At 39.2% G+C, this 24,067-nt stretch overlaps 1 protein-coding gene across 3 annotated transcripts in view; it reads right to left on the reverse strand.

The window, feature by feature from the left end:
• CADM2 (cell adhesion molecule 2) overlaps window positions 1–24,067 on the reverse strand; it is a 640,862-nt gene that overhangs the window by 205,582 nt on the left and 411,213 nt on the right. For 2 of the 3 annotated variants that reach the window (XM_061344413.1, XM_061344416.1), the window contains exon 2: window positions 20,361–20,387. The exons of the other annotated variant lie outside the window; for it this stretch is intronic. In XM_061344413.1, the coding sequence (XP_061200397.1) occupies window positions 20,361–20,387 (27 nt within the window). The remainder of the gene's footprint in view (window positions 1–20,360; window positions 20,388–24,067) is intronic. 3 annotated transcript variants of the gene reach the window in all.

A 24,067-nucleotide genomic window follows, 5' to 3' on the forward strand; every position in this document is an offset into this window, starting at 1 on the left:
ACAGAAACAGAAAAATGAGATTCAAACACACAAAAATATCCCAACAGAGAATAAACATTTTACAATGCTTAAAGACACACAATTTTTTAAATATGGTACAAATCTGATTCTTTTCAAGATAACAAGGAGATTAGGGAAAAAAAAAAAAAATTATACCATGATTTTACATGTCCTATTGAAAGCAAAGAAACGCAATCTGTTTTCCTAGGAAGAAATGTGAGAAATGAAATAAGAAGCATCAAACCAGAGAAATTCTAAGACATTAGAAGAAAATCTGTTAAATGGGTAGCTATTAATTTGGACAAGAAGCCTCCAACTGTGACAAAAAGTAGTAGGACAAAACTGGTAAGAGACTTGAGATTTTCCTTAAATTCATTTAGCATAAGAGATATCAACGAAGAAATGAATGTAACAAAAAAAGACTCCAGTTTAGAGGCATGTTTTAACTGCCTGATTCAAGTGCAGATTTCTCAGGAAGATCATACTGTGCTTATCTTAAAACAGGCTATAAAGCTGCCTACTAGGTGACAAGGATTGCAACTGTCACTAACAATACCAATTTTGACAAGAAAGTGCACTAAGATGTAATTTTATGAGGCACAAGTGTTTATTGCCATAAACAGATGCCACAACCTTGGGCTAACAAGGGAAAATGTTTGAGGGTCACTGGAGGGAGGAAAAGACTGATGAGTTCTGCTATTGCTGTCTCATCAAGCACTGAGAGAGACCCAAATGTATGAGTTGATTTTACTTAGTGAGCTAAGGAAAAAAAACCAAAACAAACAAGCATTCCCCCCCCCCCACACACACACCCCCACCCACCCCCCACCTTAAGCTGTTTGCAATAAATTCTTTCATTGAATGGCTATTTGGAAAACATACCTTCTGACCACAAGGCTTCTTTACACCAAATACTAAGCAAGTTCAGACAATCTTACATGAATTCTGATGCCAACTTGAAGGCCCTCAAACTACTTTTTGAGCCTTTGTTTATAACCCAGCACTAAGTCACTAAGCTAATTTTTATGAGATGTTTCAAAATCATTCTGTATTTTCCCCAAACTGGCCTGGCTTTATTTAAAAAAGAAACAATCGATCCCCCTCAGGCTTCCCAGCACATAAGTAAATGTTTACAGGATCAAGATTCAAATACATAACCTATACAAGCCTGATGCTTCACTTCTTTACATGAGAAAACTGTAAAACCCTCAAATGAAATTTTCTGCACAGTGCAGACAACTACAGCACATTACAGAAGGAATTAGGGGCTTGCTCTAGCCAAATAAGTTTGAAGCTGAGGATGGGAAAATATACATAGCTTTGACATAAACATTGACAAACTCACATTAAATGCAGCCTGTCAGAGTTATAAATCAAACTCCTCTCCTCTCATATGGAACTTGGTTTATGTTGCTGTAATGTAATAATACTTATACCAGAGATAAACAACTTTTCCAATTTATAACACTTTCTACTGAGTAATAACAAAGTATTTGAAAAGTTATTCAATTTCCCTCCTGACAGTATTAAACAATGAGGAGAAAGATATAGCTCTCCTAAGTTTACCAAATATATATTTTAACGTGTAACAGTCAATATTCCACACTACAAAAATTACTTTATTGCAGCTAACAACCACAGTGCTCTGCATCCTTCCTCATGAAACCTCAACTCCCAACAGCCCAAATCCTACCATCATTCTCTGCCATCTGCCAGTTCCCTGAAAAATCTCTTACATTACTGCTGACTTCATTTCCTCCATCCTGCCCGAACCAACCAGAGCAACGCTGAAACTGCAATTAATCCAACCTGTTATGTTTTATACTGACCAAAACCTATACTTTCTACGTGTGCCCTATTCCTGCAGCACTGTCATGCAAACACCACCCAGCTCTGTAGTCCAGATCTTCCTTGGAATCCACAGCATTCACACCCAGAACCTGTTGTGCATCTACATGCCTTGCCTCCTGGCTCATGTAGCCTCCCGTTAAGGCTTAGAGAAAGGACCTTTTGGGGGACATCCCTGTCCATGTAGAATATTAAGCATATCTGCTGGCTAGAGATGATCAGCAGTAGGACCTTGAGGCAGATATTATGCTGTGCTGGAGACAGGACTCAAAAAGCTCTCCCTAGAAGGCATTTACAAACTGCCACTATAAACCATTTATTTCCCACTGTCACTTAACACTTTGCTCCCTGCTTCAGTTATGGGGCTTTGCCTCTTGTTAGTAGTGAATAAAATGAGAGAAGGCACAAGAGTGCAAGAGACCACTGAATGTCATCCAAGTGCTAGGAAGTCACCTACTCAAAGTGCTGTTTGGACACCCACTCAACCACAACACTATTTTCCATTTAGGAATCTACATAAATCAAGGAACATGCACAGTTCAACTGAAAATTACTAACAGAAAGATTTGGAAACCTTACAGAGAAGACTGGCAATAGTACAACCCTTTTACGGAAGATTCATCTTCTGTTTAATTCCCATTTCACCTGAGAGATTAAATCCAATTCATGGGGAAAGTGCTGGCAATTCATAAATCCATGCATTTACAGAGAAGCAATCCAAAATGCTGACATACACATTTTTGGTCAATAAAATAGCTTGTAAAGTCTGGAGAATTATATCAAACAGCACATGAACTCTGCTCTTGTTTCTAACAGGACAGTATTCTTGCATTACTTTGGAAGGAACAAGTGGCCCTACAGAATCAACAGACTGTTTTCTTGTATTTTCTGTGTTTAGTCTTTGAGCATTTTTATATTTACATACTGTTGGGGGAAATTAATACACTGGTAAATATAACAACCCATCACAATGAAAGAGAAAAGGGAAAAAAAACCCAAACCCAAACCAAAAAGGCATGCAAAGATTAAGACATCTAGGTCACAACTCTTCCTGTTCTTTGTAAAGGAAATACAGGGGAGAAGCACGGGATATAACAAAGACAAATGACTGCAGCAAATGCCTCCAGGAGTAGACAAATGAAAGCAAAGTTTTGAGTGCTTTCACTAAAACACAACTCTTCCTCAAAGGACAGACTGCCTCTAAACATTTTTCTATTATTTAGGCTGAACCACCCAATAGGAAGCACCTCAGACTAAAGAAATGAAGAGAGAAAACTGGGAGATTTTGTGTAACCGTCAGATGCTAATTTAGCACATAGAAGGAGGGCAGCAAGGACACCATAGTAAATTCAGATTTATCACTGCTGTAAAGATGAGACAAACAGAGCAAAAGCTGGATATGAAGAGCATTTGCATTCATGAGACATGCTCGTGAAAAGATTTGCCTAATTCAATTAGTGAACAGATAAGAAACAAGCAAAATATTTGCATGTTAATGCAAGGCATATGGACAGCAAGATGCAGGAACTATAGACAAGTGCTTTCTGTTACAGTTCGAGAAGTAAAATGGAATAGCAACCATGTGTAGAACACAAGAGCATGAATTTTTCATTAAGGATAAAAGTAAAGGTGAAGTTACCAGGTCCTAACAGCAACTGCATGATAAAAACAGAGGGCAGGAACAATTTTTTTTTTTTGGGGGGGGGGGGGATTAATTTTGAAGATGCTGGTAGATGGGATTTTATTGGGAATTACTGTAGTTTCTTTTATCTAGATTTGGTTGTGTAACAGACAGACCTTTTTGACAATGCTTAAGAAATGTTGCTAAGACTGTCAAGACCTCCTACCAGCAGGATGCTCAGGAGACCCTCTAAAACCAATACTGCTTCTGATTGGGATGTTCCTAAAGCAAGGCTTTACTGCTGGTTTCACTCTGTAGATACCATACCCAACACAAAAAAAGGAACAAAAGCAGCACTAATCTAGCCAGAAATTGCATTTACCATCTCTCATGAAGTGATATATAAAGTATCATGATTATTTTAATGAAGGCTGATGATAAATCTTTGAGCAGATTCTCCTGGAAGGCATGCTAAGGCACATGAAAAACAACAAGGTGCTTGGAGACAGCCAGCATGGCTTCACCAAGGGGAAATCCTGCCTGACCAATTTGGTGGCCTTCTATGATGGGGCTACAGAACTGATGGACAGTGGGAGAGCAGTTGATGCCATCAAGCTGGATTTGTGTAAAGCGTTCGACACTGTCCCACATGACATCCTTGTCTCTAAATTGGAGAGACATCAATTTGATAGATGGACCACTCGGTGGATAAAGAACTCGCTGGATGGCCGCACACAAAGAGTTGTGGTCAATGGCTCAATGTCCGGCTGGAGACCAGTAACTAGCGGTGTCCCTCAGGGATCGGTGTTGGGACCGGTCTTGTTTAACATCTTCATCGCTGACATGGACAGTGGGATTGAGTGCGCCCTCAGCAAGTTTGCCGATGACACCAAGCTGTATGGTTCGGTTGATAAGCTGGAGGGAAGGAATGCCATCCAGAGGGACCTTGACACGCTTGTGAGGTGGGCTGATGCCAACCTCATGAAGTTTAACCATGCCAAGTGCAAGGTCCTACACCTGGGTTGGGGCAACCCCAGGCACAGCTACAGGTTGGGCAGAGAACAGATTCAGAGCAGCCCTGCAGAGAAGGACTCGAGGGTGTTGGTCGATGAGAAAATGAACATGAGCCAGCTTCAGTGTGCGCTTGCAGCCCAGAAAGCCAACTGTATCCTGGGCTGCATCAAAAGGAGTGTGACCAGCAGGTCGAAGGAGGTGATCCTGCCCCTCTACTCTGCTCTCGTGAGACCTCACTTGGAGCATCGTGTGCAGTTCTGGTGTCCTCAACATAAAAAGGACATGGATCTGTTGGAACAAGTCCAGAGGAGGGCCACAAGAATGATCAGGGGACTAGAGCACCTCCTATATGAAGATAGGCTGAGAAAGTTGGAGTTCTTCAGCCTGGAGAAGAGAAGGCTGCGTGGAGACCTCATAGCAGCCTTCCAGTATCTGAAGGGGGCATATAGGGATGCTGGGGATGGACTCCTCATTAGAGACTGTAGTGACAGGACAAGGGGTAATGGGTTAAAACTTAGACAGGGGAAGTTTGGATATAAGGAGGAAATTCTTTCCTGTTAGGGTGGTGAGGCACTGAAATAGGTTGTGCAGGTAGGCTGTGAATGCTCCATCCCTGGCAGTGTTCAAGGCCAGGTTGGACGAGGCCTTGGGTGATATGGTTTAGAGTGAGGTGTCCCTGCCCATGGCAGGGGGGTTGGAACTTGATGATCTTAAGGTCCTTTCCAACCCTAACTATTCTATGATTCTATGATTCTATAATCCAACAGACTTTGAGAGGTGTGAATAAAGATACTCCCAGTACACTCAGCAGTGCTAAATACTCTGCCAGTAGCAAATCTATGGAAATAATTTTTATTAGAAGGAAATACATGAGACTTTGGCATTCTAGCTTGGAATCACCCAGAAGACCTCCCAATAGATTTCGATCCTGGCCTCTTTACTTTCCCAAGGATTGGAAAAGAGTCTTAAAGATATTCTAAGTAGGAGAAACCTTATGTCACGATCACAAGAGGTTCCTGTATCACCTATGAGAGAGGCAGACACAAAAGCTAACTGAAGCAGCTGGTCTCCCCACTACTTATACATAATTTACCTCAATGCTATGTTATGTTTTGTCCTTTCACAACTTTGTTCCATAAATGCAAAAAATCTGCATTAAGTGAATATACCTTCTTACCCGTAATCTTACATTCTGATAGGCTAAATGGTCTGACAAACAAGAAATTAATCTCTTCTGGTCACTGAAGCACTGGAACAGATGTTGAGCTCCCCATGACATCACACAAAGTTATTGACAGGATAACAAGCTGTGCCTCTAAAGGAGCAGCAAGTCTGGTTTGAATGATACTCCACATATTCAAAGAAGAATAAACATTCCCTGGCTGTGACGGATCACTGTGAAAATCCATAGAATCATAGAATAGTTAGGGTTAGAAAGGACCTTAAGATGATCTACTTCCAACCCCCTGCCATGGGTAGGGACACCTCACACTAAACCACGCCACCCAAGGCTTTGTCCAACTTGGTGGTCCAACCACCAGGGATGGAGCATTCACAGCCTCCCTGGGCAACCCATTCCAGTGCCTCACCACCCTAACAGGAAAGAATTTCCTCCTTATATCCAATCTAAACTTCCCCTGTTTATGTTTTAATCCATCACCCCTTGTCCCTAATGAAGAGTCCCTCCCCAGCATTCTTATAGCCCCCCTTTCAGATACTGCAAGGCTGCTATGAGGTCTCCATGCAGCCTTCTCTTCTCCAGGCTGAACAGTCCCAACATTCTCAGCCTGTCTTCATACAGGAGGTGCTCCAGTCCCCTGATCATCCTCATGGCCTCCTCTGGATTTGTTCCAACAGATCCATGTCCTTTTTATGTTGAGGACACCAGAACTGCATACAATACTCCAAGTGAGGTCTCACATGAGCAGAGTAGAGGGGCAGGATCACCTCCTTAGACCTGCTGGTCACACTCCTTTTGATGCAGCCCAGGATACAGTTGGCTTTCTGGGCTGCAAGCGCAAGTGCACACTGAAGGCAGCTCATGTTCATGGTCTCATCGACCAACACCCCCAAGTCCTTCTCCACGGGGCTGCTCTGAATCTCTTCTCTGCCCGAATCTCTTCTCTGCCCAACCTGTAGCTGTGCCTGGGATTGCTCCCACCCAGGTGTAGAACCTTGCACTTGTCATGGTTAAACTTCATAAGGTTGGCATCAGCCCACCTCACAAGCATGTCGAGGTCCCTTTGGATTGCATTCCTTCCCTCCAGCGTATCAACCGAACCACACAGCTTGGTGTCATCGGCAAACCTGCTGAGGGCGCACTCAATCCCACTGTCCATGTCTCCAACAAGGAGCACACCTAAATCCCAGGAATTCCCAAGGGAAGTCTTTGTAATATAAAATAAAGCTATGAATGCCTTTAAATAGAAAGAGATACATATAAACATTTTAAAGGCAACCACAGATGCAGTGATGAACTAGAGGGTGCGACAACAAGCATACTGGTAACAAATTATGGAACAGAATTTATAACGTATGCAGCAGGTTGGAAGACTATGGAAGATACACATAAGGCACTTGTGGAATTATATGCAACAAAAGTGTAAACCCCAAGAAATGTCCAATAAAGTCCTTGAAAGATACATAGCTTGGCCAAATGCCACACTGCTGGATATGTAGCATGAGAATGACTATATGTGATTAGTACAGACAAAGCAACAAGCCAACTACAAAGTGAATGAAAAATGGCCAGCAGAAAATTATTATAATAAGAAAGATGCAAAAAACCACCTTCGTGATTATTATATTTGAAGTATATCTGCAGTTGAGATTAGGCATTTTGTATTTTTTGAATCCCACTGCTTGCTGTTTTATCACCACTAAACAGCATTGCACTTGCTAAATATCAATTGTCTTGACGAAAAAGCTCTAGCTAATAAACTCAACATCAAGTCATCCTGGAAATGCCCAATAAGAGGTGAAAGAAGGGATCAGAAACCCTGGCATAGTCAACTGAGACCAGCAAATTAATACAAAATTAACAAACACAGATCAGTCAAGTCTAATCTGATTGCTGGCAGACAACAGAAATCCACTAGTTTAATCTTTACCTAAGTGTGTTAGAATGAGATCTCATAAACACACCATGTAAATTACACAGAATACACCAGCACAGAAACATGTACTTGTTTGAGAAGAAGAGACTTGAGTGGAGTCTTTAATGCTTGGGCTTTCTTAAAGGATTCCACTCTTCTGTATTATAAAAGAATTTTACAAACTGATGGCATGAACAAGCTAATGATAAAACCTTCAAGGGTATCATTCATACAGAAGAGGACCAGTACATCTCACAGAAAGTGATATGACAGATGAACAAACTTTAGGACTGCAATAATAGAAATGAGAAAAAAACCCAACCTTGCACTTAAGGATTAATAACCAAAACTTAAGCTTTAGACTAGAATCTCATCAGCTGAGAACTGAGCAGAAGACACATTTTCTAATTTATCATTGGATGACTCTGTGTCCTGGGTTTAGCAGCAGCAGTCATTTTTCTCCTTCTTGGTAGCTGGTGCAGTGCTGTGTTTTGGCTTTCGGGCTGGGAACAAAGCTGATAAAAATGATGTTTTGGTTTGGCCAAGGACTTTGTGAGTCTCATGCTCTGCCAGGGAGGAGGGGAAGCCGGGAGGAAGCAGAGACAGGACACCTGACCCAAACTGACCAAAGAGGTATTCCATACCACAGCACGTCATGCCCAGGGGGGAACTGGGAGGTACCCGGAAGGACAGGGGGTCGGCCGGGTCGGACTGGTGGTTCGGCGCGTGGTATTGTACTCCTTTCCTTTGCTATTTTCTCTTATCATTGTTGTCGTTGGTGGTAGCGGTGGTGATTCGTATTGTACATTAGTTGCTAGACTGTTCTTATCTCAGCCCGTGGGAGTTGCATTCCTTCGATTCTCCTCCCCATCCCTCTGGGAGCGGGGAAGGGGGGGGGGCAGCCCCTGGGGAAAGGGGGGGGACGGACTAACGTGGGCCTCAATTGCTTCCAGCCTGGCACCACTCACTGGGAGTAAGTGCACAAGCTGTCTTGGTTGGGGTTAAACCACGACACTCTAAAAAAACAGTATGAAGAAAGCAGTCATAAGACAAGCAGTTGAAGTGTTTTGGGTAGACGTAGGAGGGCTTGTCAGAAAAGATCCAGTGAACCCCAGGTAAAACACTGCAGACCATTCTGCTTGCTTCATTCAATAGAAGCCAGTTCACACCATGACATGCTGGAAAGGTATAATGTAGCCTAGGCCATCCTGAAGAGAACAGACTTAAGAATATCTGGCTGAAGCCATGACAGATGCCTGTGCATTACTCATGGAGATAAAAAATGAGAGGAAGAATATGATCAGCTTACAATTAAAGATAAACTTGACATTAGAAATAAATTATGTGCCTAAGCTGCTTCAGAAGAGTTTAGAGACTCAATTGCAAGGGGAGTGTCCACAGTTTCCCTAACTGGACAACTAGCTGAGAAGGAAAACAAACCAAACAAAAGAACCCAATCAACCAACCAATATAAACCCCAACCCAATTGAACAATCAAAACTCCTGTTTTTTCAGAACAATATAGAGGAGGTAATATGTGATGCCTATAAGGAGAGGCTGGACTAGACCATCAAGAATATCTCTTAGAGCCATCCATGTTTCTTAATACCGTGCACAATTTGCTTTTAATAACCAGCCAAAAGGCTAGAATACTTTCTGTACATCAAAAAGTCAATCAAATGCATGTCCTTTGGAAAACATGCAACACTTTTCAGGTAAGACAAGTTTACTGCCAAACCTTTGATATGACATTTTAAGGAATTGTCATGGGAAATAATGCTTTGCTCTTAGCAGAAGCACTAAACAAACAAAGATCTAATTTTTAGAAAGGTAAAATTATTAAAGTAGTTGTCACTAACCTACACAAATGACTGAATATACTTTGAAATATATTTAGATCAAATCAAGATGGTAGCTGAACATAAGATAAGAAATAACAGATTATGGAAGTGCCTCCTGTGCTATCGGGACATAGCAAAAGATGTGTGTGGAAAAGCCGGACCAGAAAGACATGCTAGATTGGTTGGCAGGCAAGGTAGATATAACTGTACAACACATTACCTTGCAAACACTGAAATCAGCAGGGGTGGAAGCTGTCTGAAAGTAAATGGAGGGAAAATGTTGGCAGAGCAAATTTTGAATGTGTTTCCCTGATGCTGGAACTTGTTTCCTAGCTGGTGCCCCAGAAACCAGCAATCTGTAACCACTCAACAGTGCTACAAGGCCCACTTTTTCTCCTGAGCTTCAAGAGAGAGGAAAAGCCAAAGATAAGAGGAATTTTATTATGTCTGCTCTGGAGAAGCATTTATTTCACTAGTTTGCCTCCTGGGGAATATTTATTGTTGGAATGGGATGGGCAGTCCATTACAATCATCATTACAAAAACTAAATTCTGTAAGAGAAACCCAACCATGGGAAGAAAGCCTATTCATCCTATTCATTTCTGTACATAACATTATCCAAGAAGAATGTTGAATAATTAGTTCATTAGTTTTATACACTTGTAAATTCCTAAATGTAAATGGAGATCAATGCAGGGATTGATATTTTCCCTTTCATTTCAGAGCTGCTACTTGGGAAGCATTAGCTGACACACTCTACATTTCCAGGAATCAGTGACAAACAAGTACACCAAGTACTATTCTGCAGAATAAATGAAAATGAATATTTCTGAAGGAAACAAAAAAAATAAATAAAGGGATTGCAGACAATGGACATCTTGAATCTACTAAGTCTGGCATGAAAAGCAAAAATTTCTCCCTTAAGAAACTCATATACAATTGTTTCTAGATACAACTACAATAAATTCTTTTAAGTATTTTCTTTAATGCACCATATAGGAGTAACAATAATTATAAAAAAAAAAAAAATTAAAATCACATGACTACACCACTCACAAATGAAAAAGGGTTGCAGTGCTCTCAGCGACAGCTAACAAATGAAAAGCAAACCTGCGGGAGACTACTTGAGTGTACGGTATTGTGCACAGGTACTGACACAAACCAGGAACCTATAATCTTATCATTGGTTACACAATCTAATCAAGCACAGTTAGGAAAGCTAGAATTTGGCAAACTGCAGTGACTTCTAATGGCAGCTGTAAGAGACATGGGGACCTGTAAAGCCCTGGCAGAACCACTACTGCTGGCTGCTGCAAAAGCCCACAGCATTTGTAGCCATCACAAATGATTCCTATCCAATGCCCTCTTTACAGTGCTTCCCTCCCTTCCGACAGCTTCGTTTTATTTTGGACTCCTTAATTCTCTTGCTCATTTCCCTTTGAGGGATTTTTGTCAAGATACAGCATTTTAAAGATTCCTATCATATTTTATAAACCACATAAAAATGTAGATGGTTGCTAGGTTGGAATCATGGTTTTTAGTTTGTTATTAGCTCTTCAGGGAGCCCATAAATAAAATGGTGATATACAAAAAATGAAAGATCCAATATTTAAAGTGTTTTTTCTTCATCACTAAATCTTTTATCAGTTTCAGAGATACCGTCATTATAAATGTTCACCATGGGAAAAAAATATCATTTCTTATCATTACGGTACTTAGAATCTGGGTCTGATCTCACAGAATCAGGCTTCTAAAAAGGAAATCCTAAAACCTTCTTTGTCCTGGGGTACAGCTGCTGACATACTTTCAGCTACAGCAGTCTGTGAAGAACAGGAACACACCTGTGCATCTGTTTAGCTTTCCGAGAGCCAGCAACAGTTTCCAAAACGTAAGTTAACACAGGTTCCTACAGAAATTTGCCATTACTTGCAATAGGCCAGAGAGGTCTGGTGCTTTTACTTCAGATGAGAGGCTGCATAAAGACAACATCATGTTGCTAGCTAGTTTTTGTAAGATATGAAATCTGCTTTATCAGCTTAGTGGAAAAGGAGTTGTGTGTTCTGCAATTAGGTGAGTAGGAGTGATGTTAATCCAGAATCAGCAATCTAAGGCACATGGCAAGCTAACATTGCCTATTTCCCCCCTTCATCTCTAATGATCCATCAAATCTTGAGGTTGATAGATTCACATAAATAATCCTTCGATTGTTTCTAATCATCCCAGATTTTTGAGCTAGTAGTGTATGAACAGAACAGGAACAAAAATCCCTACATAATACTCTGCTCAAGTATTTCTCACTACCTTTCTCTTATATGCAGTCAGTCCATAATTTAATTAAAATGTGAGAAAGACCTTGAAGTTATTAGCCCTTGAAAGAATCCCAGAGTAATGCAGAAAATAATCCTTACTTATAATGAACTTTTAGAGATCCTATACACAACAATAGTAGCACACACTGAGGTCTTAACTTCCTTTCTTCTGTTCCCATGCCTGAACAAGAAACCAAGCTAGTAATAATATAAAACACCAAAAGTTAGCAGTGATAGTGAATCCTCAGCCATTTAAACACCATGTGTTGCACTGACCACTGCCACTAAAATAAAACAAATTCTCTGAAGATCTGGTCTCACACAGAGATTTAAGAAGCGGATCTTGAGAACTAAGCTAATGTGGAGAATCGGTGCAAGTCCTACATTTTTTAAAAAGAATATTTGGAGAAAAAAAGAAATCTTTCCTTTTATTTAAAAGCACTCTCTCCACATCCTTTGGTTAAAAAAGCATACTGGAAGAAAGCCAGGCCTGAAAGAAAAGCCTATGCTTTAAAAAGCATCTATAACTATAAACAGAGAAGTAAAAATCAGTGATCAAGGGTTTGCTGTAACCTATAAACCAACTGAATACTTTCTTCAGGCTTTAGATATTATTATCAAATTCCTTTTCTCTATCAGAAATTTTGCCTCAACAATGTAGATACTTGGGACAAAGAGAAGCTGACAACCTGCTTCAAAGCAGCAGCTCCATTCAACTGCCAGATAATAGGAAATCATGCCCAGCAATTCCACAGCACTTATAAAATATGGTGAACACATCTTGGGTACTCACTATATCCTTTTCATTATGCTGAAATTAAAAGTCCAGACTCTCAAGCTAAGTGTTCTGTCTGTCTGGAATCTGAAAACTGACTTCACTGGGCCAGCACACAGCATTGTGTCTCTGTCTCCTGTGTTCACATTACTTTCATGTCCCAAATGCAGCGTACTGCGTATGAAAATTCTTTGCGAATAGCCATAAAGGCTCAATGCTCAGTACTATGACCAGATTTACAGCAGTACATCCATTCAGATAGCTAATAAAACAACTAAATTTCCAGCAGAAATCTATTCAAGTATGGCAAGCTATCCTAATATTCTGCTTTTTACAGTCTGGTCTCAAATACTTAACAACCAAACGAGGGCAGACAAATTGAAAAAAAAAGCTATCAGAAGTCATATTAAGCACTGTGGAGAGAAGAGTTGCCTACCTGCATGCTGGGGAATAAAAACTGACAAAATGCTTTAGCTGATGATAACCAGGTCTACCTCAAAAGGGAACGAGTCCCGTAACCGTGTTGCACTTCACAAGAATGAAAACAAACATTACCTTACTCCATCCCAAACTCTTCTACATTGGTTATTAAACTATTTAGTCAATAAATGACTGACATGTTGGCTCAGCATAGATGTCTCTCAAATGAAAAGGGCACATCAACAGCAATAGCCTGCCCCTATCTCTCTCTTTCCAGTGAGGCTCTGTACTTTTCTTTGCTATTTCTATGCTGCTTGTTATAATCTGGAATTTTAATGAGCATGTTACATTACCAAAATTCTTATTGGCTGCTTCGTTTACATCTAGTCTGGAAAACATACCAAAATAAAACACTAAAACCAGGAAAAAAGACATACAGTCTTGTACAACTTGTGTTTCCAGCATTGCTAACTAGACCCTCAATCTATGAAAGAAAAAGCTGATTTGTGTTTTTGCAGTCTCCTTAGTATGCAGCAAAACTTCAGGCCTTGAATGGCAGAAGGATTCTGAACAGAACTACAGCAGTGAACATTTGGTCTGTGTAAAAAAGCATCATGATGAAATCTTAATTGTCTCAATAATGGAAAGAGCTCATGGATGGTACAGGGCCAAGTATTTCCAAAATATAACTGCAAAAGGTAAAGAGCAGTGAGAAACTTGAAACATCTATCACTATGACTATGATTGCCACTTTCTCCCTGTAAAGATCCCCTAGAGTTTAAAACCAAACCGACCAAACAAAAACCCCAAGCACCACATTTTCATATTTGGAGACCAACCATTAAAAGTTGAAAATTCCATATTCTTTTCACCAAAACAGAACAAGAACTGGGCAAACATAGAAATAATTGCCTACCTATCTACATTTACCAAATACCTACCCCTGCATATGTGTTGACAGCAAAAGTGTGTAATGAGGAGCAATGTTTCATGTGTGCCTTCACAGTCCTTTTACACTGTCATTATAGTAATTTTCAAACTTTCTTTTTTTAGCTTTTCTGCGCACTGTCTTCACAAAAAGCATCACATTTGGTTCTTCATCACCACTTTCTTTCCCATCAGAACCACTGAATATGAGACAACTCTGGCCTTAAGTGACATGAGAAATCACAGAGGAAAATTGTGACAGACCTAAGAATGAAATCCAGACCTTTCAAACTCAGAGGGTTACCACTGGACATGGTTTAATCATCAGCAAAAAGCACTGGACTTCAGAGGTTATGAACTATAGGGCAGGGAATACCAACGAGACAGCAAAGGAATGCTTATTAAGACTTCATTAGCTTTGTTGTTCCTCCCTGATCCCCAGCCCCAAAGCACAATCATTTATAAATACCAAAAGTGTCTTTATTACCTTAAGGTGACATATGAAAATTCTACCTTTAGAAGGTGAAACTGTATCAAAAAAAGATTTTAAAAAGAAGAGCTCTTTTACTTCAATAGCACTAGAATATCTGAAAAAATTCAATCAGGCTTCAGAGCATGCTATGCTACTACAACAGCCTTGGAAAATTTTTTGTAATGACCTTGTATTAAAGGTGGAATATGACAGGTTTTTCATTTCTACATGTCTCAATGGTGAAAGCTTGTAACCATAAATAAATGCTCTTTCAAACTCCTGTGAGTTATGGAGTTTCCCTAGGCTCTATATTGGATTCACACTTTCAACATCTATTCACTTCCACTAGTTTGTATTTTTTGCCATAATGTTGCAATGTGTCATTTTTATGCAGATGATACCTTGAGTTATCTATCCCTCAATAAAGAAAATTCTGAGACAGCAGAGCTAATGCCTGACTGATGTTAATAACTGAACAGCTCAGAACTTTGTGAAGATAATTCAAATAAGACAAATAGCAGCATTTGGGTCTCCTTTGTGTACATTTATTTCATCCTGCTCCTAACATGGACAGCTGCTGTGTTACTTGCATGATTTCAGGATAAAATCATAGAATGATTTGGATTGGAAGGGACCTTAAAGCTCATGCAGTTCCAGCCCCCTGCCATGGGCAAGGACACCTTCCACTAGAGCAGTTTGCACCAAGCCCCATCCGGCCTGGCCTTGGACACTGCCAGCAATGGGGCAGCCACAGCTTCTCTGCGCAATCTGTGCCAGTGTCTCACCACCCTCACAGGGAAGAATTTCTTCCTGACATCTGATCTAAATCTTCCCTTTTTCACCTGAAAGCCATTTCCCCTTGTCCTGCCTCTGCCTGCACTTGTGAAAAGTCCCTCTCCAAATTTAAGGCCCCCTTTGTGGACTGGAAGACTGTTATAAGGTCTCCCCTGAGCCTTCTCTTCTTCAGTCTGAACAGCCCTGACTCTGTCAGCCTGTCTCCATAGAAGAGGTGCTCCAGCCCCCTGAGCATCATCATGGCCCTCTTCTGGGCTCACTTGAGCAGGTCCACATCCCTTTTGTGTTGGGACCCCAGAGCTGTACGCAGTAGTGCAGGGGGGTTCTCATGAGCAGACTAGAGGGGGAGAATCACCTCCCTCAATCCGCTGGTCATGCTTCGCTTGATGCAACCCAGCTTATGGCTTTCTGGGTTGGGAGCACAGACTGCTAGCTCATGTTGTGCTTTTCATCACCCAACGATCTTTCTCATCAGGGCTACTCTCAATACAGTCTCCACTCAGCCTGTACTTGTGCTTGGGACTGACCCAACCCAGGTGCAGCACCCTGCACCTGGAAGTTTTGAATTTTGCCTTGAATGAGAAATATGATTGGCTAATTACAAATACTGAAGAAAGGATCTCAAGTATATGTCCTTCATACAGGGAATTCTGGTCAACACAATTTATCCTGGTTTGGCTTTCCATCAAAACAAATGGTTGAATTAAACCTATTATTTACCAAGATAACAAATACTTATATAGAGCAATGCAATAAACTCTACCATATGTTACAAGAAAAAAAAATATAATCAAAGAGATGATTGAATAAGAACATGACCATTGATGAAGATCTCTAGAAACAAACTGAGTCCTAACTAAAGGACAACATGAGTCAGTGCACAACTGCCCAGACAGTAACAGAGTATATTTGTATAATATTCTTCACAGGATCCCTCATGACTTGAACTTCAAACAAGCTGATACCAATTTTATTGACATAATTAGAACAAACAAAATAAATCAAGTGAATAAAGTCCAAAGTGATCTTTGCCTCTTGGATAAGATGCATTTTGACAGTGTATAAACTGCTATGATGATTTTTATTAGATACTGAAATGTATGCTTTAAGTACTGTTGTTAAAGTTAAATATAATCTTAATCTTATGTTTCTGAAGGAATATCAGTCTCGTCTTATAAAAGCAAAGCAGAGACAAAATACCTCTGCATTTGTAGAAGAGATGACTGAAAGAAAAAAAACAACACTGCATTTCTATGGAACTCAAAATTAAGGACAAATTCTTTGGGACACAGATGTAATACAAGTAAAGAAAAAGGTGTGCCTCAAAAATCTCCTAGATAGCCAATGGGCTACAGAAAATAGTCCTGTTAATATCAAGCTTGTACAGCAAGTTAAATAGAATTAAAGGCATTTATAGTATTTAAAGTGCAGTATTAATTCAGAAAAAAGTTTGAAGGTATCCCCCATCAACAGGAAATCCCCTAGAGCCCAGGGAAGTACAGCTTTTATAACAGTTTTGGAGAGATAAGATAGGTTTTGTATATATAGACTAAGCGGGTAATACAGTAGTATTTCATTATGAGAAGCAGTGGGACTATGATAGGAATGTTATTTCTCCTTGAGAAAATTAAAAAAGAACTTCACATATAACTAGAATGGGGGAAAGGAGCCTAGCAGAAATACCTACCAATTCACCATGTTTTTATATAGATTGGACAGTATGAATCCTGCAATGTTAACGCAGTTATATCTTCCCCTCTGCAAAAAGTCTCTTGTGGGGACTTGAGACTCTTCTTGGGAATTTCATGATTTCTGATCTGCGGGCCTCAGAAGTCTTAGGAAAAGAAAGGAATTTTGCACTTCTCAAGAGGCAGACTATGAGAGATCTCTCTGGAGGACTTGCTTTCTTCTCCTGCAACAGCAGTTGGCATTTACAATCTTTTCTTTCAATAGGAAGTTGCCATATTCATCCACACCATTTCCAATGCCAGAAAAACTACCAGAAATTCCAATTTCAGTTTTGATAGGTTAGAAAGCCAAGTGTCTAACTGCAAGAGGTTAGTGGGGCAGCTCTGGAAATAACTTATTAATAGCAGCTGACATGGAGCGCATCATAGAAGTGAAAATGCAGAGTACAGAACTCCAGACCTCAATTAATCACATTTGAATGAAGACACTCAGCCTCTCTCTTTCACCTGCTGACTGAAAATTGACACATCATTAGCAGCTCTGGCAAGAGCATCGAGCCTGGAAACCATTGTTAACTGTTGCCAGAAGATATCTGCAACAATATTGTCACTAAAACCTCAGGACAGCCCTTCCTAAGAGATTAAGAGGTCTTCAAACTAGTGCTGTGATTGAGGAAATGCTCATTTATAGAGCTCAAGTCAGACAAATCTATCTAGTGTGTTAAGGAACAGTTCTTTAAAAATTCTTTCACTGAAACACCTCCAGTCAGATAGTCAGATTTTTAGACGGCAATCTCCGGTTTCTGCTTCATCAAATTCAGTTCTACAAATAACAATTCTGATGTTCAATATTACCCTTACTCTTTCAAGTTCTTTTGAATTAGACTTCTTGGAAATGACACAAGTACTCTCTGTCCAGAACATGAGTGTGATGTAGCATCATCTGCCTAAGATACCCCAAAGCAAGATCCTTCCTTCTGTGCATAAACACAGTATTTACCCTTTCTAAAGGCCACCAAAATTTTTGATGTAATTTCTTCCAGGTAACTGAAAGCATAAAAAAGAAATGAACCCATGGTAAAATGAAGCAATGATAGCAATAATCCAACCTGGCACTCTGGAATCTCTGACCCTTGAGGTACTTTGATTTAACCGAAAGGCTCTGAGCAACCAGATCTAAGTGGGCCTTGCACAGTGGCTAGGTCCTGCCGACCAGCAGACAAGATGAACTTGTAACCTAAACCAATCCTAAGTGACACAGATTTAAGGTAACTAGAATCCAGCAGTTGCTTTACACCACTTGACAGAAACAGCCTTCAACAAAGTCTGAGAAAATGCTTAAGGAAAGAGCACTGAATGCAATTTTTGAGAAGGGCTCTAATGTTCTGCTTACAGACAATCCCACAAGGAGGGAGAGGGGTGTTAGAGACCAGCAGGAATTTTATCATGCTAACAAAGAATGAACAGAATTTCAAGACAGGTGGTCCAATAGAATGCCACCTACTGATGTGTTCTGGAAGCACCAGAACTCAGGGCAGGCATGGGTATCAACGTCACCCTGCTGAAAATGCAAGCACAAATTCCCAAATTTCAGAAAGCAGAGATAAAGACCCATAAAGAGGAGCACAGACATAAGAGTTCTGGATTTTGGGGAGATAATTGCCAAAAGAGAAACTCCTCCTGCAACAACACATTCCCTTAGTTGTTAGCTGCCAATGGCGTATTAGGCAACTGCTTGCCAGCTAAGATTTATACTTCAAAAGCAGAAACAGATCCTTCTTTACTGCTTAGACAGTGGAATTTGAAAAGCAGTAAGACATCAGCTTCTTTATGTCTTCCACCACAGGAGATAACAAGACGGGCCCTATTCTTTTGGCAAAAGTTGGAATTATTGCAGGAGTGAATTCACTGTGGATATTGGGTACCTCTGTCACAGGACTGTTCAGCACCAAAATAAAAGCCGATCAACTCTTGACAGCACTGTGCAATTTCCTGAGCAAGAAAATTCCAAACATAGGTACAGGTATGAGATTCCACAGCTACAGATTATAAGATTTTCTCTTATTACAGTGTCAACCCCTGTTTACTATATATAGTTTCACTTGTTTATTCAATATGCATGTGTACTTCTGAATTAAGGGTGTGCTAACGTTCACAGATGAGTGGGGCCTATGAGTAATTCTGACTCATTCGATAATTGCTGTGCCTCCAGGGCAGTTTCTGTTTGAATGGCAATATAAGGGTACATGAAGTAATCACTGAATACTGATGAAATTGTGCTTATTTGTGCTCTGGATGTGCTAGTTTGGGTTTTCTGTTGATTACAAAGGTCCTAAACTCTTGACCATTGTTACACAGCATCACAGCCAAATACATGACAGTACAGAAAAGAGTAAAGCAAACTTCATAGCATGCATAGACAAATATGTGAATTCGACTTTATCCACTCCCCTTGTTCATCCAATGCATGCAGAGTTTCTGAGAAAAAGATCTTAAAAAAAGCCATGCAAGGGCTAAAAAACCCCTAAGCTGTATTTTAATTATTATTCGCATACACAAACACCATCAGCCAGCTGCGTTTTTTTTATGATTATTATTGTTCTACATCTTCAAGCTAGACAATGCGTATAGTTGAGCTTCACAAAATGAGTTTTAACTTCCGAATTACATGTAAACAAGCATAAATATTTGCCTTAAAATCTGATGTTTAATTATCAAACAACTCAACTTTTCCTACCAGAAATGTTAGATAAGTTTGAATAAAATATATCTTTTCAGGGTTTTCTATTAAAATAAAAGTAAAAGTAAAATATATGCAAGTAAAAATACACCCTTTGGGTTACATTTCCTGCATCACTGCTTTGTTGAAATTCAGGAAATGGTTTAAACCACAACTGACCTTACATGATTAGTTCTGAATGGTTTACTTCTTTGTCACACTGATTTGTGACAATCACCTTGCTGCTCTGAAGTCATAAATCTCTGCAGAGATTATAGCATGCCTTTATATATATATATACACATATATATATATATAGGTATGCTACCAGAAACAATAATGATTTTTTTTATACTACCATGAAAAGATGGGAAATACTTAGGAGACACTTATGTTCATTGTTCTCTGTTCAGATATTTATGACTCTGTCTGGCGATAAAAAAATATAAATTACATTTACATATTTATGAGCATTTTTATGTAATACCTTCATTTCTATTAAAAGGCCATCAATATCCCTACATTAATATAACGCATCTCAGAAATCTAACTACAATGCACTTGGTTTTATCTTTTTCCCTAAAACCTTCCTGAATTAAAACAGTGAACAAAATACAGTATGAGTAGTGATGATTGATAAACAATGAAAATAGTCTGCACTTAGGGGCAATTACAAAAATCTTATAATAGATGATGGTATAATAGATCTTATCTATTATACCATAAGATCTAAAAATATCTTTCTCTGTTTAGAGAGGCAGAAAAAAAACTTGTGATGAAATATGTGAGCTGCAGAACCATGCAATGCAAATTGAAGAGTGCAGGCAGAAACTCACCTCTAGATTTGCTCTTTGTAGCAGCCACTGGAAGCAAGGAAAAGATTGCACAAGAAGAGAACAAAGATAGATTAGATAGAAGTTTGAGCAAGTAAGAATACAGAGAAACTTTATCACTATTGATTCAAAGCTAAGAATCACAGTTTCTAGGATTATTTGGCGTACTTGAGACACTGCAGTACTATGAGATAGTTCAGATCTATGATTCTGTCAGATGACCTGTGTTGAGAACTTAGAAAAATGTATCACAAAATTCACTCAGAAAGCATGGGAAGGAGTGCAGGAAAATCATGGACCATTAATCACAAGGAGGGGAGAACACATTTATGAATTCTAAAGCTTACAGCACAATTTGCCAAAAGTACATTCTGAAGTTCCTAAATCTTATGTCATTCCCTTGCTCCTATTTATTGAAACATCATTTGCCTGTGAAGCTGATGTAAACAAACATTGATTAACCTGCAGGTACTTGAATTATATATAATTATGTTACATGACCATTGGTTTTATTCATTGAAACCTCTATCATCAGATTGTTCTTGCACCATGCAAGCAAAAGGAGCAGAAAATACTTTAACAGTGATCAGTGTTCAAACTCAAGAGAAAAAGGGGCAGACACGACAGTCTTCCTTCAGTCTCCTGACACAACACAGTTTTATATTTTTAATTCTAAAGGCAAGATGGGGTCACAAAAATGACAATAGGAGCTCAAAAATTTCTGCTGCCAACTGCCCTACCGCCAAAATCAACAGAACCATTATTTTCTGTTTTCTGAGGTTCATGGATAATGCTGCTGATACACAAGAATAATCAGAAACCAAAATGAAAATGGAATCACTGTGAACTATAAATTACACAAAATATGCTATCCACGACTCTTTAAACTCTCAAATGCACTCTGAAAAGGCTTTCATTCAAGAGCATCTTCATGAAAAAAAACCAAAACAAAAAAAAAAAAAAAGCCCCCACTAAAACCCCCCACCAACCAAACAACAACAAAAAAAAAACCCTCAGAAAAACATGATTTATTCTCTGCTGGCCCTTCTAAGGAAGAACTACATTAACAATTCAAAGACAGCTACACTGTGACCAAAAGAGAGATAAAAACTAAAAGACCAAATCCCCTTTCTCTTTTTCTTCTCTTGATCACATCTAAAAGTTCTAAGTTGGCTTTTTTCCTTCTCTTTTTCTCTCTTCCTCTCCCTGCCCCCTACCTCTCAGTGTCTGATCAGGTGTCTCACCAGTCTTTACCAAGACAAGCAAGGAAATCATGGCAGTGAAGGCCAAGTTGCCATGTATGAAGACAGTGCCGAAGAAAAAAAAATCAACTTTTAACTTTACAAGTACATTTTACAATGTCAGTTCTCAAAGGTTTTTCCTTTTTAATTTTTTTTTATAAATTCATTTCTTCACTAATCCCTCTCCTACTTCTAGATGCACCATTCTGCATTGCCACCATTCTCCTGGCAGTGAAAATAAACCAAGACAAATCAGTCCCACTATGTCTGAAATCAGCATTCCACAAAACAGCTCTGCTTTGCGGAGGCACAACAAATGCAGATGTTTCAGCAGAACTCCTTCCATAAGGCCATTTAACAAGACATATTCACTCACAAAATAGCCAGTAAATCTTACATGCACTAAGAATTACTCTTGTAGTAAACAAAATTAATGGTGCCATTCTAATTTTATAATAAGTGAACAGTTTCTTCTTCATGCAAATATATGCTGATAATGAATGCACTGAGTTCATCAACCTGTTCAGTTTTTTTTGCTTCCCCTTCTTTTTCAGTCCTGAGAATTACATCTACATGAACCCCAAGCCAGAATAACCACTTAACAGAGGTCTGGAGGTCCTGACATACACACATTAACTTAAAAGCAATAGGAGACTTTATACCCACATTAATAATTCAGAACAAAAAGATATATATATATATATGAAATATGTATATGAAAATTCTATATGCACTTCAATAGCTCAGAATATATATACATGCATACGTAATCTATGTGTCTGGGTACACATATACATGTATATTAATCTACAGGCATGGTTACATATATATACATGTATATTAAAAGAATCCAACCATTCTATGATTAGACAGCTTTATCTTGAAGCATGAGATGGAGAATTATTACCTATTATGTATCAGTAAATAAAGAAGACATATAAATAAGGTTGTACATTATAATTGAAAGTAGGACAGGTTACTAAGCTTGTTACACCAATTATACTGCTCTGCAAATCCACTAATAGAGGACTAGATGACAGTAACCTTCTTAAAAATGTCATGTTTGATACTTGTAAGTTCTTCCATTGGCAGCATGGTCCAATTACAAGTCAATTTTTAAAGTTCAAACTGCACAACAGCCAAATTAGCTGAAAATGGTCTTTCAAAATGTAATTCTGCCTACTGAAGGGAGCTGTTTCCATCAACAATTCGTTCTCCTGATGGAGGGAAAATTCCCTCTTATTACCATCAAGTTCTTTTTCCAAATGTGAAAGAATTTTTCTCTCTTCTCTCTTACTTTCCTCATCACTGTGCACAGAGAAGACGATTTTCAACCTACATCCAGTAGGTTTGAAAATTTGTATCCCCCTCCTCTTATTACTGCATGAAAAGTCATAGCAGGAGACAAGGATAGATAAATGTTTCAAATGAGAATCATCAAGACTGAAATTCAGCAGAGGGAGGCTGATCTCTTGGTTAGAACCAGGTATGGGATAAATCATCTTTTTATGCCACCAAAGTCAGTGACAAAAGACCTGTAGGTTTCAACAAGCAACATAACTGTCAAAGGATCTCCATCTGCTTTACGTCTTCAGCAAGTCAGTTGAATGCTTTGCATTTCATGTAACACATTCACTTTTTCCCCATTAGTCTTCATTGCTTGCTGAGTAAAGAGACCACCTCTTCAAGGCAGCGAGTCTCCCACTTCTCAGAGTAGTGTATCAGCAGGACACTGTTTTTAAATTTCTGTAGTACAACTATAATAGAACAGGACTGGCCAGTAATAATTTATAGGCTCAATGTAACCTAAAACCTGGAATTCACTGTATTTGGCTGGCATTTACTTTATGTGGCAAAATTAATAAGCCAATCAGGAAATGGGAAAAAAAGGCAGCAACAACTGGTATATCCCCATGTTCAGGTATTTCTTTAAAAACCAGAACATATTTTCAGTGGTGTATTTCTTTAGGTACTCTGTCTTTTTTAGGAAGTTGATTTTTCACAGGGAGGTAATGCTACAGAAAAGTGTGAACAGTGAATTCTACCTTTGCTGGAATTTAAGGAAGATTTTAAGGACCAGAAAAGAAAGACAAACAAAATGGGAAGAAAGACCTTCCTCAGAAGTCAGGCTCAAAAGCATGACAAAGCTACTACCTTTCTAGATAAGACCAAGTGGAAAAAAAAACACAAACCAACAAACAAAACTCTTCTATTAATAGTTAGCTCTATCAAGATTAAACGATATTTTATTTTTTGAAGGCTCTTCTAGTCATACCATACGCAAAACAAAATGACTGGCTACTAGGGAAAGACCCAGGAGTGAGGGGATCACAGGGCAGCAAGACATCGAGGTCAGAGATCTCAAGAAGTCCACTCTGAAGGACTAGGAAAGGAAAGGAAAATGGTGACAAGTCCTGAACCATGGCAGTTATTTTTCACAGAACTAACATTTTTAGGGCATTTTGAAAT

This window comes from Neopsephotus bourkii, unplaced genomic scaffold (assembly GCF_033783945.1).
Source record: "Neopsephotus bourkii isolate Nb327-2 ecotype Australia unplaced genomic scaffold, CSIRO-AGI_Nbou_v1 NB_214, whole genome shotgun sequence".
NCBI classification, from domain to species: domain Eukaryota; kingdom Metazoa; phylum Chordata; class Aves; order Psittaciformes; family Psittacidae; genus Neopsephotus; species Neopsephotus bourkii.